General features: G+C 30.8%; 2 protein-coding genes across 2 annotated transcripts; one reads left to right on the top strand and one right to left on the bottom strand.

Moving 5' to 3' along the window:
- The first annotated feature begins 372 nt into the window (after window positions 1-372).
- Window positions 373-5,729, top strand: LOC103312755 (uncharacterized). Its single transcript, XM_008194199.3, has 3 exons — window positions 373-520; window positions 4,356-5,083; window positions 5,268-5,729. The coding sequence occupies exons 1-3, from the start codon at window positions 517-519 to the stop codon at window positions 5,334-5,336; spliced, it is 801 nt and encodes a 266-aa protein (XP_008192421.3). The 5' UTR covers window positions 373-516; the 3' UTR covers window positions 5,337-5,729.
- Window positions 5,730-12,171: 6,442 nt separating this feature from the next.
- On the bottom strand, window positions 12,172-17,194 carry LOC103312754 (uncharacterized). The gene is made up of 5 exons (XM_008194198.3): window positions 17,037-17,194; window positions 16,843-16,986; window positions 13,202-13,264; window positions 13,006-13,142; window positions 12,172-12,780 (listed from the first exon to the last, which is right to left on the bottom strand). Exons 1-5 carry the CDS (start codon window positions 17,049-17,051, stop codon window positions 12,330-12,332), a joined length of 810 nt encoding a protein of 269 aa, XP_008192420.1. The 5' UTR covers window positions 17,052-17,194; the 3' UTR covers window positions 12,172-12,329.
- Between the last annotated feature and the right edge of the window lie 267 nt (window positions 17,195-17,461).

The following is a 17,461-nucleotide window of genomic DNA, read 5'->3' as shown; positions in this document are numbered from 1 at the left end:
GTAACAGTAAGACATAATTAAAGAGAGAAAAGTTAGAAAAATGAACAACTAAACTTAAACACAGCAATATGAAAACAATAGAGATTACAGTTATCAGTAATTTGGTATTAATTTTTTAATAATTATTGTATCACTTCTATTTAAGGTAACAAAGACAGATATTAATAACTGATAAAGCAACTGCAAAAAAATATTTTTAATATTTATTTATTTATTTATTTATTTATTATTTTCTGATTTTTTTTAGCTTAAATATATTTCTAGCTTGTAATTAAGAAATTTGCAAAGTTCTGGATATAAGTCACCATATTGAAAGTAGATAATTTTGATTAGATAAAGTTATGATAGATTTACATTTACGGCGCAAAAATGTTTATTTATTTGTACTAGGATTGATAATGAGTAATGTGAGAAATGGTTGAACTTTACTAAAAAAGTTTTTTAAAACTCTTTTGTGTAACTGTTACAGTGTGTAAAAAATGATGTGGTCACAAAGTTACTGTACCTGATGAAGTGATGAGTAAGTAAAGATTTTATACACAATTTAAATGTTTCACTCACAAATTTCTAACGTTGTGTTTTATAATTCATGTCAGAAATTATTACAAACTAAAAAATATAAGAATGTTTATTCAAAATATTGTCGAGTTTGACTCTGCAAAAATTATTACAATAAAATTTAATAATCAATAACAAAGTAGAAATATAGAAATACCTATTAGTAAAAAAGTAGCAACAAACTACTTGTATTATTTTTTTTAGATAAGGTGATACGCGTGTTCTATATGGTTCTCCCAGTATTTGGACTCTAATTTTCTTTTTATCAAAGTTATTGCGAAGTGATAAATATGTTATTTATAGTCATAAAAAATAAAATTCTCTCGATTTTAAGTAATTTTTGATCTAAATTTTTTCAAAACATCAAATTTCGTCGAAAATATTTCTGTTTTTTTTGTGACATTCCGCTAGATCAGGCTAAAAACAACAAATCTGTTAAATGATGACAATAATATTGATTTGAATTTGGTAAAAACAGCTAAAAAAATCAATAAATTAAAAATAACTAAATCCCTTTGGAAATGACATTATATCCAATTTTAGTTCATAGTAGAAACTTGCAAACGTGCATTTCAATTTTTTGGAGTAAAATAAAGCACAAATTGAGAGTTTTTGCATAACAATTATTTTGGGAAACTAGTCAAAAATGCCAAGATTAGAGCAAATATGTTTTTATTTTTGTCTGTCTCAAGTGCCTAATGTAAAAATTAAATTTAAAACACGTTGCTATTTGGAAAGTGTGTTTTTATAATAGTGAAATAAATATATAATGATACGAGTTTTATAAGACGCACGCGCGAATTTAGGACACCACGAGCGCAGCGAGGAGTGCTATAATAGAATAAGTGCGACTAAATGCCTTATTAACGAGATATCATATAATATTTTTTCTACTTTGCACTTTTTATACCAAAAAAAAAATTTCGAAATTTATGGAATTTTGTGACAGATGACAGCATTTGCGCGCAGTCCGTGAAATGAGATGAATAATTTGGACCGTCATTACTCATTAGCTTATTTATTCAAATGTATTCTGAAAGTATCCTAGACGTTTTGCAATATATCTCTTAACACATACAAGCTTTTGTGGCAAATACGTGGAATTTGAAATTTGGCCGAAGGAGAATGGAATCTCAAATTACTTACTTGCACTGGCTTTTGAAATTATGTTTGCACATTACTCGAAAGGTGTTCGAAGGGACTACAATCAGGGATAGTACAAATGCCTCTAAAGTTTCAAATTTGATTAATTTGATTAAATTATGCAATTCAAACAGGTGCCGATTGACACTGACAGTTCTCTTGGATAATTGTCAAAAAACTAGGTTATCAACATTATCCAACTAAATTACCCTGGTTCTTAGTGTAATTATTATAGCACTCTGTTGAATATTAGGATAAGCAAATATCTTATCGTAATGACCTCAGTACGAAACCGAAGTAGAAAAACATGTTTACGTTTTAAAATAGTAGCAGTGTTTATAATCTAGGATTCAGATATTAAAAAGAAGGCTTAAAATGTTACCAACAAAAAAAAAACAAATAATTTTCTTATATCATTAATTCATTACCTACTTTTAATCTCAATGATTTTTCATTTGTTTTTCATTTCTTCATTGAAAAAAATTCAAGGTGATATTATAACCAGGAAAAAAACCTGTTAACTGAATTACTACAGTTTATCGTCATAAGGAATTTTGTTACTTTACTTGAACGATAAAAGTATGTTTTCCAAGTGTTCACTCACTTGTTTTACAAAAATAAATGTAGCAAAAAGCATAAAATTTCGGATTGTAGTTCAAAATTATCGAAAGCTAATTGAGATTTTCTCAATTACTTGATACAAAGCGAAGGGACTCCATAGTACTATAAACAAAAATTATACAATTCTCCAAAAATCATAATGAAGACGTGAAAAAATTCAGGTTAAGCTGGATTTTTTCCTAAATGGAACGATATCACTTGTCTTGTATAAATAGAAGCCTTACTAATAGGCCTTTAAAACTGTGCTACTTATTTTGAATGTGGATGAAGCCACACGAAAAAAAATTTATTAGTCTAAAGTAACAAATAAAATTCATCTAAATTAGAAGCTGTGACTAATTCAATTAGGTCAGAATTGAACTCCCTTAAAATATACTAAGTTACCTGTTCGTGCATTTTTATTTTATTTTAGAAAAAAATACAGGGTGATTCAAATAAAATAAAGAGCCTGACGATCTGGTGATGCAAATAAAAAACATATTTCATTTACGTCTTTGATCCAATTTAAATTATGACTTCTGGTCAGATATATCATAATGTCAAATTAAAAAAATTCAAATCACGGCATTTCTCAATACGAAACGTCAGATAATTTTTTACAGATTTAAAGCAATTTCAAGCCTTGTTGAATCTAATTTGAAGAATAAAATGTTGTATTCAACTTGTTTTCGTGTAAATCGGTTCATTTATTTCACCTCGTATAAACCTCTGGTTATCAGTGTTATCACTCGATGTTTAAAAATCCGCTCGTAAAATAAAGCGTCCGATTTACACTCAAACTCTTCGAATAAATAACTATTAGTTTAGTAATCTACCATCTTGTTCCGGGCCGTCTAAACGATCCAATTTTGTCAACAAGACAACACTTAAGATGAACCCCAATATTACGAGAAGAAAACTGACTAAAAAGTCATGTACCAAAAAAGAAAAGTCCACTGGACTATCTGAATGAACTCGTCTTACGAGTCAGTTATCTGTATTATGTTCTGTAGCGGCTAAACGGGTTCTGTTCGAAAGTTCCAGTGGTGTCAACAGCAAGTAAACACCCACCGAATTATTCACGAAATGAAACCAATTTCATAAAACGCAAAGCTTCAATACGGTCCTTCTTTTTGAATCTACAGCAACGGTTTTTGCGATATCGGTTAAAGTTTGGTTCCTCCAGATAAAAATTAATTGGAGGAAAAGATGAGAATCTTTAATTTTTTAATGAAAGTTAGAAGACAAGACAATTGTTAATCCAGCTTTTCAAATTCAAAACTATTTATTTGTCTACAAGTGGTAATTTTTAGAGCAATCTTACCAATCAAAATTTGCAAAGCTGGTTAAAATTTAGTTCGTCAAAATCAATCACTTTTCAACATATCTTTTTTTGGCAAAGTGGACACGAAACCAACATAATTGAAAGGTTTTCCAAAAGAAGATTTCGAAACTGTCCTTTTTTTATCTATAGCAACAGTTTTTGAGATATCGATGAAATTCAAATTTTTCCAGGGATTATAAAATAACATAAATAAAGTTTGCTAATAGTAGTTTATTATTCAAGTAAAGAAAAGTTGTTCAGATAATGCCAACTTTTCTTTACGTGTATAACACAACGTTTTCTTTTATTTGTACATTGAGAAATTTTTGTAATTTTTTTTACCGATAGAATAAAAAAATCACCAAATGGCCACTTCATTCTATTAGTAAGATAAAAAAATAGCTAAAACAAATAATGTGCCACAGTAACCACTTGTAGAATAAAGGTGCAGTACCTCTGCTCTCATCTATGGAGCAAGCAACATTTTTAATACCTATTAGCTGTTTCAAAACTATAAAAACGCCAACGTCGCATTTTCTCTCAAAATTAGCTGTTATAAATTATTCAGGCACTTCAAGGAAATAATAGCCAATGTAATTCATAGTTTCAATGAGAGCTCTAAACTTTTTAATTTGTCAGTCTTATTTAAGAAAATAATTTGGTAAAATGCGACGTTGGCGTTTTTATAGTTTTGAAACAGCTAATATAAAAAAAATGTATTTTTTTTCAGTTGTTTTGTCACCTCCGCTGCAAATTGCAGCACTCTGCTACATGTTCACAGCAACAATCCTCGTTTTCGTCCTAGGCTGTTATATCTACTTCCTCCAAAGGAATCGTAAACGTTGCACTTGTTCCCTCGCTGAGAAAGACGTCGAAATGCGAAAAGCGCACCGAAAAAGCGAAAACAACGTTTACGAAGCGGACAGAAGCACAAAAGCTGAACACTCTTCCTCACTGCATCAAGTCAGAATGAGCGAATACGTGTCCATCACAAGCGATTCGCAAAAAAGAAGTTCTCCTCCTCTCCCAACAAACGATCGCACGGTGGTCGAAATCGACGATTCTGCCTATTTTTTAAACGCGTATGAAACTATAGTTGATTCATTGTACATTTCATTGTGCAAAGTGCCCAAGTCGAAACAAGATTTATACGCGCGATTTCTCAATGATTTGGCGAAAAAAATCAAAATGAAAGACAGTGCAGTTTATGATAAGTTGCAAATGTGTGGGCTCTTAAATGTGAATCATTACGAAGTTATTAATGAAAATGAGCCAGGATCGGAATATGATTCAGACGATTGTACTTATGTGAAATATGTGCCTTCAGAAAGTGTGAAACAATCATTAATGCGTGCGCAAGCATTGCACAGGACACAGTGCCCTAAACATGTGTATGGTCCTAACGAGCGGTTGAGAAATTGTCTAAAGGAACAGAAAGATGCCAAAAACATGTCGCGGGTGAGTTAATTGTTTCATATGTATTTACGTAATCAGTTATTATTATTATTATTATTATTATTATTATTATTATTATTGGAATTAAGTTACGTTAAAAAGTTACGTTATGACGTAAAATCTGACATTTACCAACGGGATTAGAAAAAATAATTTAATGTTTTGGTAAAGTGTTCTTTTTTTTCAGAGCGAAAAACCTCCAATTCCACCAAAAAAGGTCAGATTAAGGAAAAATTCCGAGGAGGATGTGATCTAGAAGGAGGCGAAAATAACTCGAGTGAAAAAAAGATTGCAAACTGTCTCGGTTTAAAATTGTTTGAGAAAAATTGAATTTTCATGACAAACATTTGAAAAAGTGTTGAAAGGTCTAAGTTTCTTTTAATGCTGCGAGTTCGAAAAATGTATTGAAGAGAATTAAATTACCTTCAAAAGGCTTATTTTCTAAAATTCTAAGTCCGATCCTGTCTAACTACCGTTTTGAGATAAGCGCTTCAAAATAATCTACCTCATTAATCATTATTCTGGATACCAGATTTTCAATAATTATTGTTGCTATTGTTATTGTATCTTCGTTATCATCAACATTTTACTACGGTGTTTTAGGCTAAAACTCTTAAGAACAATGCATGCTAGCACCTCTTAAAAAGAACGCCTCAACTTCGCGAATACCCTGTATAATAGTAAATATATTACAAAACAAGCTTCATAAGACCAGTCTTGAAGCACGAATTTAATTTCAAAAACGAATGGGGTTAATAATTTATCGTCTTATATAATAAATAGTTATACAGGGTGCTCAAAAACTGGCGCACCAACTCAGTGGTACGCTGTTGAGAAGCATGTGTAGATCACGGAAAAATCTTGAAAAAATTACTAAAGTCAAAATAAAAAATATGGAGCTACAAACTTATTTTGTAAACTTTTTCAGTTTTCGTTATTTTTTAATGGTTTTATGTTTCACACTAAGTAATCGTTCCCTAACACAACAATGAATAATTATTTTTAAATTTCCTATCAGTGTTTAGCAAATTTTTTAATTAAAAAAATACGATTCATCAAAAAAATCACAATTTATAGATGTGTCAACACTGGGAATTATTTCCTAGGAAACCGTTTCAAAAATAATTTATTTTTATTGTTGATCTACTATTTTTATCTTTATATGTAAGCAATTCTCTACCACACTCCAATGAGTTTGTGCGCCGGTTTTTGAGCACCCGGTATTATTGATCATGTTTTTAGGTAATAGAAAGTAGTTTGTTTCTTACAAGTTGACCAGACTATTTATATTGCTTTTTGTTTAATCTTTTATTGTGTATTGTTTTTTTTCTTACAATTTTGTATTTAAAGTTAGTCATTTTTGTTTATTTTTAAATCTCCTTTTCCAAAGTTTGGCCGAAAATAAGCCAGAACGTACAAAATTTAAAGAGTCTTTAAACACAAAGCGAAAGATCAACAAAATAATAAATCTATAACTGTAGTAGCTTATTTTCAGTCAGAAATAAAATCATTTCGCAAAATTAAAAATTTCATTGTTCTAACCTGTTTTTAAAGTGAAAGTTACTTTTTTTCTAAAACCCTTGCTAAAATTTCCTGAAAAAAATAAAAATTACAACAAAATGAATGTTATTTTAAGCTTTTTTATTTGATTTAGTTTATTTGTAAAATTGATGCTTTAATTCAATAAATTAGAACGAAAATATTTTAATCTGTTTCATTCGATTTAATTTGTTTGTAAACCTAAACCATAAATCATTATAATTAGTTCATTTGCAATCCTAAGACTTTTAAGATCACTTGGGTTTTTTATTTTTAAGTCTATTAATAGTTATTTATGTAACAGGTCCGCAAAATAGAGTTTTAGCGGACGAATTGGATTAAGGACAAGGCGACGAAGAAGCCGAGTCCTTAATAAGATGAGTCCGCTAAAACTATTTTGCGGAAGTGTTGCATACAAACTTTATTGGTACTTGCTCTCTAAAACAACAAAACTGTAAAATTCTTTACATTTCCAATTCATCCTCATCATAAGTGTAGTCGACTGATAGACATAGCAACGACTAATTAATTGAAATAATAATTATTGTTGTGTAAAATAATAAATAAATTAGAGTCCGCAAAATGTTTAAGTACTTGTCCTTTACAATGACATTTTGCGGAGTCAAAGCAGTTACCAAAGTAACCATTTTAGGGATCGTGTACCAAAAAAATTTTTTTAATTTTCTTCAAGTTCTAAAACAGGTTTTAACCTCTCTCAGTTTTTATATCATTTAACAAAGAACTTATTAATTAATGCAAAAATCGAAGTTAAGATTTTTTTCAAAATTAAAGTAATTTGACTTAAGAAGGAAAACTTCTTGTATCCTTGTTCCTTCCGGATAAAGCCTGAATCTTTTTCTGCAAAAGATTCCTTAATGAATGTGGTTTCTAACGAATAGATACAAATTTTATTTTAGACAAAATAAAACTGAGAAAATTTCAGTTTTCATTTAATGTTTCTTTTTTGTGTAGTGAAATTTTTGAGATGCGAGAATTTGTTTTATCTTAAAAGATAGATCTATACATAAGCGAGATGAAATGAAGCTAATAGGTAAAACAAGTTTATGGTGCAATATTTTTAACTCTCAGCGGCTTATCTATTACATTTTCCCGCAATATTAAGGGATATTAACCAAAATTCAATATTTTTTAAAAAGTATGTTTGAATATGGAGGTATTTTGTTTGGCACTAACATAAAATAGGTTAGAACCTATTCATTCATACTCAATCTAATTTTTATAAAATGGGCAAAGAACAGAAGGTCATTAGAATGTCATTAAATTTTTTTAACAAAATTAACTAAAAACAGATACTAATAAAGTTCATGACCATCTCTCGCATACTCTGAACTAGAGTAGCAATTTCCTCTTTGTTCTGTAGACCAAATTTCCTGCAATCTGCAAAAGACTTCTTGTAAAGTCCTCCGAGAATTTTCGTAGGCTTCAATTTTTATTTCTGGGTTCTCTCAGAAGTGCTTAATCGGGTTAAGAGTCAGACTTTTAAACGGCCACACTATAACATTAATCCCTGTATCGGTAAGCTTCTCTGTCACAATTTTTGCAACTTTTGATCGAGCATTATCAGTAGTTATCATGTATTAAAATAAATTGTAGACCGCTTAAAGCAGCAAATGGTTTGCGAATGGAAATTATAATTTCATCTCTATATCTTAAGACAATCATTAAACTTCTGTTAACAATTGCAAGATTCGTGCTGTTCTAAAAATAATATTCACCTCGCCATACCATAATATAATAGAGACGCCACGAAGTTGGTTTACTTTACAAATGGCACCCTGAAAAAAACGTTTACCTAGTTTTTTCTATGTCTTTAGACAATGATTATTGGTATAAAAACAGAATCTGGACTCATCCCTAAAAACACGTGTCTCCAGTCGTCAAACTGTATTTGAGCATATTCTAGCTAGTCGAGCTTTTCAGTCATCTACCGTTAAAACAGGGCCTGTGTCAAAATGTGGTTTTAGTCTAGCCTTGCATGACCTTCCCTTTAGGGTATCTAAGCTAATTATAGTACCTGTAGCATGCCGAAGGCCATTTTAGAATTTTTTTGCAGAACTAAAACGTTTTCTTATGGGGTATTGCGTAAAATTCTTCCTTCTGCATTTGCTGTTTTGTGTTTTGTACCTTGCATTCGTCTACAAGAGAAGCTGCCATTCTTCCTATAAGGTAGCCAAGCTCTACTGACAACTGGATTGTTGCACATCCAATCTTTGACCATCTTCCTCTTGAGAGAATCCTTCAAAAAGAGTCATTATTAGGCGACTTTTGTGTCAGATAAATGACGATGTTGTCTACATTTATCCGTAACGTGCATTTTTACAACCATTTCATGTTCATTGTTTGAAAAATTAAAAATATAAATTGACACTTGTATAATTTTTTTAATTTTGTTTTATAATTTTTTTTAGTTTTACTGGTTAAAATTCCGAAAGAAACGATAAATAATAGAAAATAATAGAAAACCAGCCCTGATATGTGGCCCTTTCGAACACATTTCGAGTAATGTACAAACCACTTCAAAAGCCAGTGCAGAGATCTCATTATCCTTAGGCCACTTTTCAAATTCGACGTATTTGCCACAAAAGCCCGTATTTGTTAAAGGATACATTGCAAAACGTCTTGGGCTTTTTTAGAATACATTTGTACGAATAAACTAATGGCGGTCTAAGTTATAAATTCATTTCACAGCCTGCGCGCAAATGTTGTCAACTGCCACAAAATTCCCTAAATTTCGACATTAGTTTTTTGGTACAAAAAGTGCGAAGTAGAAAAAATACTGTATGATATCTTGTTTATAAGGTTTATAAGTTTATATTCCCTAGTAGCACAGTTTTCCTGAGTTATCTGTTGGTTATACAGGCAACCTTATCGCGAACCCAAGAAAATCGCGATTTCTAATTAAATAAAAAATATTGCATTTTACACGCCTGACTGTACGTTCGGAAGGTATCTTTCCTAATTTTTTGTTAATTCTTCACTTGCAGATAAAAATAATAATAAAAAAAAAGTAATTTTCGACCAAAAAGTCAAATTCTAAATTTTAAACTAAACCACGCGTATTCACTTCAGATGATTGTTTACGAAATTAGCGAAGAAAAATATCAATCAGATTTAGAATTAAAGGCACTGATACCAGCGTTCGATGGGCTAGCAGGTAAGGATTCATTTGGTGTAAAAACTTTGTAGTCAAATTAACAGTTAGTGACCAAAAACTCACAAAACTGCTACGACTTTATTTATTAACAAAAAAATTTAATAAAAATCGAGAATGGTCTTTATCAATGTACAGGCTGGTGTGTAAAATTTCAGGATTTTTATTTCATTAGAAGTCGCGATTTTCTTGGGTGCGCGATAAGATTGCCTGACCCTGTATAACGTTACGAGTGTGTCGGATGTGTCAAAGAGGTTGAATAAACTTTTAAGCATAGCTGGAGAGTAGTTCAGCGATTACAAATTTGAAGGATTTTTTTGTGCAGACATCGTGGAGCCAGTAATTCTTTAAAAAGTAATGACCAAAGCGGCAACATTGTACTATGTTACCTCAGTAGCGATAGTCGAAATTAGCATCAGGTGCAAATGTTTCCTTGGGAACCGGAAAAATTCATGTGTTGCGAGAATTTTTATGCGTAGTGTATTTTTACAACAATTAGGGAAAACTAATTTAGGAAAAAAGCAATTTAATAATCAAAAAAATTAAAAACAAACAATGTATTTTATAATAATTGTTGAAATGTTTTGCCATTTGCTAATAAGCAGGCTTTGGCACGTCTTTGAACAGAATTTGTGGTACGTTCTAACATGTCCGGAGTAACTCAGTTAAAGGCTACAAAAACTCTTTCTTGCAAAGTAGCAAGATTTTCCGGCACTAGTGGACTAAATACAATGTCTTTGATATGGCTCCATAAAAAAAATCAACAGGATGGAGATCTAGCCGGCAAAATATGAGGACCTATTAATTGGTTTCCTATTATTCCAGCCCATACATTCCACGAAAATATGTGCTGACGTCCCATTTCAAAATTCAAATATTGATTATTTATTGCGTAATAATGGTGATTGTGCCTACTAAAGATTCCGTTGTTGGTAAATAAAGATTCATCCGTCCATAATTTTCTTCTTAAAAAATCCACATCTTAATCAAGTATCCATTGAGCAAAAGCCGTTCTCCGTTCGTAATCTGCTGACAATAAAGACTGGACTTTTGTATAATGATATGGATGTAGCATTTCATCTCGCGTCGACCTATTAACTGTTTTAAACGGAATGTTTAACAGTCTACCAACTTGACGACAATTGATGCTTGAATTTTCGCCAACCGCATCAATAATTGCTTCCTCTGTCTCAACAGTTCTTCTTACGGCCTTCCAGGATGTATTCCTTTATATTCAGGAATCGAAGTGCAATTTTCTCGAAGTTTCTGATCGAGTCGTCGAAAAACATTAATGCTTGGTTGTCGTCGCTGGGGATATCGGATGCCATATTGTCTCACCGCATCTAAAGCATTTCCTTCGCTTGCACCATAAACCAAGTACATGTCGTAGTATTCGCTTGCCGAAAAATGATTTAAAATCATCAAGAAGTTTAACACATTTGTTTGACACTTTGCCAAAAAATACCTTCAAACTATTCCTTTAGATAGAACACAAATTTTCAATAAAATGCTTTTATGACAATAATATGTAATAATATAATGTAATGCCAAAACATCGCAACTAACTCGTCTTTCGGAGGAGACGTTAAGCCGTCGGTCCCGGTCACTACTAGTGGTCGTTAGGTCAGGTCAGAGGCTGTAGATGCGACCTGAAAACTCTGGCACTTGGGTGATGGCATTACCACCATATGCATATTTATATTTTTTTTTTTATGACAATACCATACGTAAGTAATCTAACAAAGGAATTTTTAGTTTCAAGTTGTTTTTCTGTAACTGTTAAAAAGGCCATATACCATTAAACAAAATAATACTAATGAAGAATGTAAATATCTTGCTTTGGTGTCAAAATGACGAAGAGGAAGAAAACCTGTAGAAGAGGGCAATAAAAAAAAGTAGTAAGAAAAAAAGAAGGAGACAAAGAAGAGAACAATAGAAAGAGGCTGAGAAAGTAGAAGATAAGGAAAAGAAGAAAGGAAGAAGAATAGAGGAAGAGAAAATGAGAAAGATAAGATCACGAAAAAGGAAAAGAAAGAAAAAGAGAAGAAGCAGAAGAGAGGTATAAGAATAAAATAAAAGAAAGAAAGGAATAAAATAGGGATTCAGCCGATTTGGTTAATTCTTAAGAGAGGAATTTTTGAAAATCAACAAATTAAAAATAACTTACAAAAATCAGAAGGTATTGAGGGATGGATGAGACGAAGAGATCAAAGTAAAGGAAGGTAGAAAAAAGAAGAAAATAAGAGAAAAAGAAGAGAAGATGACAAGGAAAAGAGGAAGAGAAATAGTGAAAGAAAAAAAGAGTAAGAGGAAAAGAGGAATAGGAACATATAAAGAGGAAGAGAACATGAGCTATATATGTGGATAATATCAAAACTACTTCTAAAAAGGCATATTTTAATCACAGTGTTTAATTATTGAGAAAATGTTAACTTCTTGATTATGAATATCCTCATATCTCAATATAAGATATATATTTCAATCCAATATGTTTCAAACGTGTATAGTAAACAATATCTGAAGTAAAACCTTCAACATTCAATTCGATCTCTTTGGATGAACTGGCTTTGTAATCCCCACATATCCCACCACCTCAATTGGCCTAACCCCAGGTATCGTTTCCTTAACCTGCGACAGCTCCGTCTGGATCCTCCTCGCCTCAGCAGCTGCTGCTTGCTCCATCAGCTCAGGGGGGGCATTTTGAGCCGCTTCTTCCGCCGCTTGCAACGCCTCAGTGTAATGAGACATTGACTCAGCTTTGGCAAACTTCTCCACAGCGTCGGTCAATTCCGTGGTGAAGTCGGTCTGAAGTCTCGCTGCGATTTCGACACGACTTGCACTTGTTTCCGCCATTCGTTCCGCCGTCCCTTTCGACAGATTCAAGGCGTGCTTTGCTTTAAGCGGAGCCATAGCTGGGTCAAGAGGACTGGTGTTAGGCCCTCCTGAGTCACGACGTTTTTGCAACTCTTTTTCGACCGAACGGTCAAACCTAAAATTATTTTTGATTTTGACATATAACAAATTCTCGCTTTATCCAAGTTTGTAAAATGCTTAAATGGTTGAGGCACTGGTGACCCGTTCATAAAATTATGCAATCTTTATATGTCACACATTGCACTTAAACAGCTTTCTTGTTTTTTTTTATTTTTTAAATTCTTATTTATTATCCGCTTTATTTAACAAAGTAGTTTATTAAACGACTATTATAAATTACCATTCGATCAAAGATTGGTGTTGAGCTTCGGCTGCTTGCGGGTTGGTTTCTTCTGAAATTTGCGATTGACTAAGTAAGTAATTTTGGTCGGTTGTGTCGCGAGGTGATCGAGATTTTCTCCTACTTGGACCAGATTCCTAATAAAAAAATTCCTAAGTCGAAAAAATATTTAACATTTTTATTTGAGATGTCTAACCCATTGTTCCGACTGCCACAGATCTTGGTCAAAGCCTTCAGGGGAACCAACCGTAGCAGCAAACTACAAAAAAAAAACAATTTATCTAAAATCCAAATTTTATTAAAAAAATTTATTAAAACTTACAAATGTTTCATAAGTTTCAATTTACGAGTATATCGATAAAATGACGGTTCCATCCTAACATGTTCCCAAATTTTATGAAGTTCTTATTTGATGTAGTGATTAAAAAAAATTATGATTTGGTGACATATTTAATAAAAGTCAGTGAGTTTAAAAAACTTAAGCCAAAAATTCAAAATCAGACCAGAAACATTAATTTGCAGAACTTATCAAAATATTCAAAAAAAAACAAATTAAATTGAATTTCTTCATTTTTCAGGAAATTTTTTCAGCGAAATTAAAAAAGTAAATTTGATGTCAAAACCCACTTAAACGCTTTTTTTCAAAGTAATTTTGTATCGGATTAAAAGCTAACTCAAACAAAATTATTAAGTAACTGCTATTGCTGAGAATGGTTTACGTCTATTTTATAACAAAAAAGTGAAGTCGTTTAGAATGTGCTTGAAAAGCATAAAATACATCTTTGAGGAAATTTTAAATATTGTTGTTTATTTCTGACCATATTTTGCTCAAAAATCTATCAATATCAAAAAAACAGACTAAAAGAGCATTAATTTTTTTTTCTTTCGAGTCCAGGTACATTATACCCTTGTTTTCGGTGAAAGAGATAACGCTGTTAGTTCTACTCACAAGTGAGTAAATCTGGGGAAAACAATGACACTGTTTATTTTATAACTATAGCAACACAGGCCACTACGAAAACTGAAAAAGTCCATTCGGAATTAAAATCAATTGTCAAATTGTTTCAACGTTGGCAACTCCATTTAAAATTAGTCGTCCAGACTTTGTTCTTATGGCACTGTGGCAAGGTTCCAACATAATTTCAAACTTTTTGACATTGACAATTGATTTAAAAAAAGAATGAGGTATACGTAGAACTATGCTAATGTTACAGGCGGATATTTACTTGAACTTCTTGAATTTTTTTTACAATGCAATGCAATCGTATGTACAGGTGATAAAACGTCGTATATCACACGTGATCGAAATGCCATTATAAAGCTCGTGAGAATTGTCAAAATTCTCACTCGCACATAATGATGCATTTCTATGACTTATAATAAAGTATACTATTTTAATTTGGTGATTTTTTACCCAGTTGTACTAAAATTTATCAAAAAAGTATTAGTTTTTACCCTAAAAATGTGCTAAATACTCGAAAACTTTATTAAAGTATTTCTAGTCTAATTCTAAAAATATTATATTTACTTATAGCGCAATAATACTGTTACTGGTTAAACAACGACCTTTATTAATTTGATGATTTTTTAAACTCTCATGTAAAGTTGACTAAAAACTAAAAAATCTGTTTAAAATATGATTTTTTTTTAATTTTTGCTAAAGCGATCTAAAAATAAAGTGAGTACCTAAGCATTTGGTTTACAAATGAATAATCGGATAAACTTCTTAAGACAACATATACATATTGTGCTTTAACTTGTCAATTTTTTACAAAGGTTTATCAAAATTTTTCGCAAAAGTGCAACTTTAACCGTAAAAATATGCCCTTAAACACTCGTAACAGAAAAATTAATTTAGTAAATTTTCGTTACACCTGAAATTTTCTGGTTGAAAAAAAGTTCCAAAGAAAGATGTTAATGGCATTAACGACTTATTTAGTAATTCTTTGGGCTGTTTTTTAAAAAATGCAAGAGACTATTGTTTTCTGACCAAAATTATTTAGCTTATTTTTGACAACATTCTGCTTAAAAATCAAACTAAATTAAGTACATCAGGCAAAAATAACGTCAATTTCTTTCTACTCCGTTTCTAATTGTTGGTCAGAAATGTATCAGATTAATTTCAGAAACTATGAAATGTATTTGTTATTACAGCCATTCCAGGAAAAATGCAACCTAACACCAAAATTTTAAAATGGATTTTAGTTATGTTAAGTTTCTTTTAAAATACACAATTTGGTTTGTAGTTTTTGGGAGAGGATAATCATTTAAATTGAAGTAATTCATTGGATTCTAAAATCTACACACATTGCCTTGCGTCTTGTAGGCGATAACATAAAACACTGACGTACTACAACTGTTGAATAATTTTTAAAGAATCTTTCTCTAGTTTCTGGAAGTTGAAAAAATGGAAATCAGTAAGTAAATTGATTAGTAATATTTCTTTTTTATTTTTAAAACTTTTTCTGTTCCGACCGTTATTGCACACATAAAATGTAATGTTGTTCTTATTTCTTACGTTGTTAAACAAAATCAAGAATGTTTAATTTCCATTTCTGAATGATTTTTTTTAAAGCTATTTTCGCACACAAGAATTTTTTATCCCGTCTGTCATGTGTAAACAAAAAGTAAATTAATCAGAAGCCGTTGCACATTGCCTTATTCTTCGGTTTTGTGATCTCAGAAGATTGAACAGGTTCCACCTTTTATTTCAAATATAGTTGTTGCGTTTAATGTCTTTTAAATTAACAAAATTTTATAACGACTAATCAACAAACAAAAATTTGAGGTCTTTTTTGTGTCCTGTCCGTCATCAATTTGTATTTCTTTTTCCTGCTCTTATTTCAAATTTTAAAAATATGGCTCTAAATGTAGATTGTAAATATTTTGACTAGTCTAAAAATTTATGCAAAGTGTACCTTCCGTTAAAATGGAATGACTGTTTAGTCAATTGTGTTGAGAAAAAAAGAATTCCATTTTCGAACGACTTTTAGAAATACATTTGTTACATTCTGAACTACAAATGGAAAAAATGTAGAATATTTCTTTTTCAGTCTTCATGCACTTTACTTCAGAACAATTTAAACCTAAAAAAGATTAATTCTTCTTCAACCATATTCATAGCGTTCTAAAAAATTAGTAAAGCTCGAAATTTTTTTAATATATACATTTTCGAATTTTTTTACAATAGGTACATTTACCTATTTCTAGCCAAACTTTAATGCTCTATTAATTACTACTCTTTTAATTAAATAAATACAACATTGTTTTTAGAAGATTAGTTTTTTTTTAACAAAAACTGAAAATTAGTTTTTTTTGTAAAAGTTTGCTAAATCAAACAAACTTTTTTTAACCAGCCAAAATCATGTAAAACTAAAAAAAAACAACTCAAAAAAAATACTTGTAATCTGTTTTGGCAAAATTTTACCAAAATTGGGCAAAAAATGATAATATTTTAATAAAAGAAGCCGAAAATAAGCTGATAAATTTGTCTTTCTCTAGTGAATTTTCAAGTTTCTTTAAAAACTGTTATTAAAAAGCAGCAAATTAAATTAAAATTTACCTTAGTTTAATTGATTTCACTCGATTGAATTACTTTTTAATTAGAAAAACCAGAAAATTTTACGAAAGATTGCTGTTTTGAATCGGTCATTTTTTTCAAGCCCCAAAAATTACTGAATTGTAATAACAAAAGTTATTTGATATTTTTACTCAATCTTCGGGCCCTATCTGGTGATATTAACGTTAAAATTTAATTTATTATTTCAGATCACGAGTTGAAATTTTTTATGAAACATCATATTATAAACTTTCAAATTTTGCACACAATTTCCTTACTTGTGAATATTCAATGGGTCCAAAAGACTCAATCATTCGATGAAGCGTTTCGTCGTCTAAATAGAGATGTGTTCTGCTGGTTCCACTAATATCAGTTTCTCGCGTTGGAGTTGGAGATTTTGACGGATATGGTGGTCTGTATCTCTAAAAATGCATTTTTTTATTTGGTAATAGTTGCACAAGAAAATTCTTACGCCATCCGGGTTCATGTTGAGACGTTCTGCTTTTTATAAACGAAAATTTTTAAACGGTATTGTCAAAATAATCAAATATGACACTTGACGACTAAGAATTAATCAACTACAAAATCCAAAAATTTTGTAAAATTTTGAGTTCAAGTTTTATTTTGTTCAAGTTTTTTGCGGTTCTTTCGTTGCACGAAAAATAGTTTTTGAGATGTTGGTACTCAAATAAATATTTATATTATACTAACTTGTCAAAACAAAATTTTAGTTTTAGAATAGAAATCGGTAATTTTACGAGTTCTGTCAACTTTAAAATAAATGTTCTCAGTTTTTACAAAAATCTCGCATCAAACATACTAAAAATTACTATTTTTTTCCATTAATTGTGGTAAATCAGAAATCAGTAATAATATTAGCCTGTTTTAGTGAATTGA

This window comes from Tribolium castaneum, chromosome 9, assembly GCF_031307605.1.
Source record: "Tribolium castaneum strain GA2 chromosome 9, icTriCast1.1, whole genome shotgun sequence".
NCBI lineage: Eukaryota > Metazoa > Arthropoda > Insecta > Coleoptera > Tenebrionidae > Tribolium > Tribolium castaneum.
Note: the sequence above shows the minus strand (reverse complement) of the source record. Positions and strands in the feature narration are given on the sequence as shown.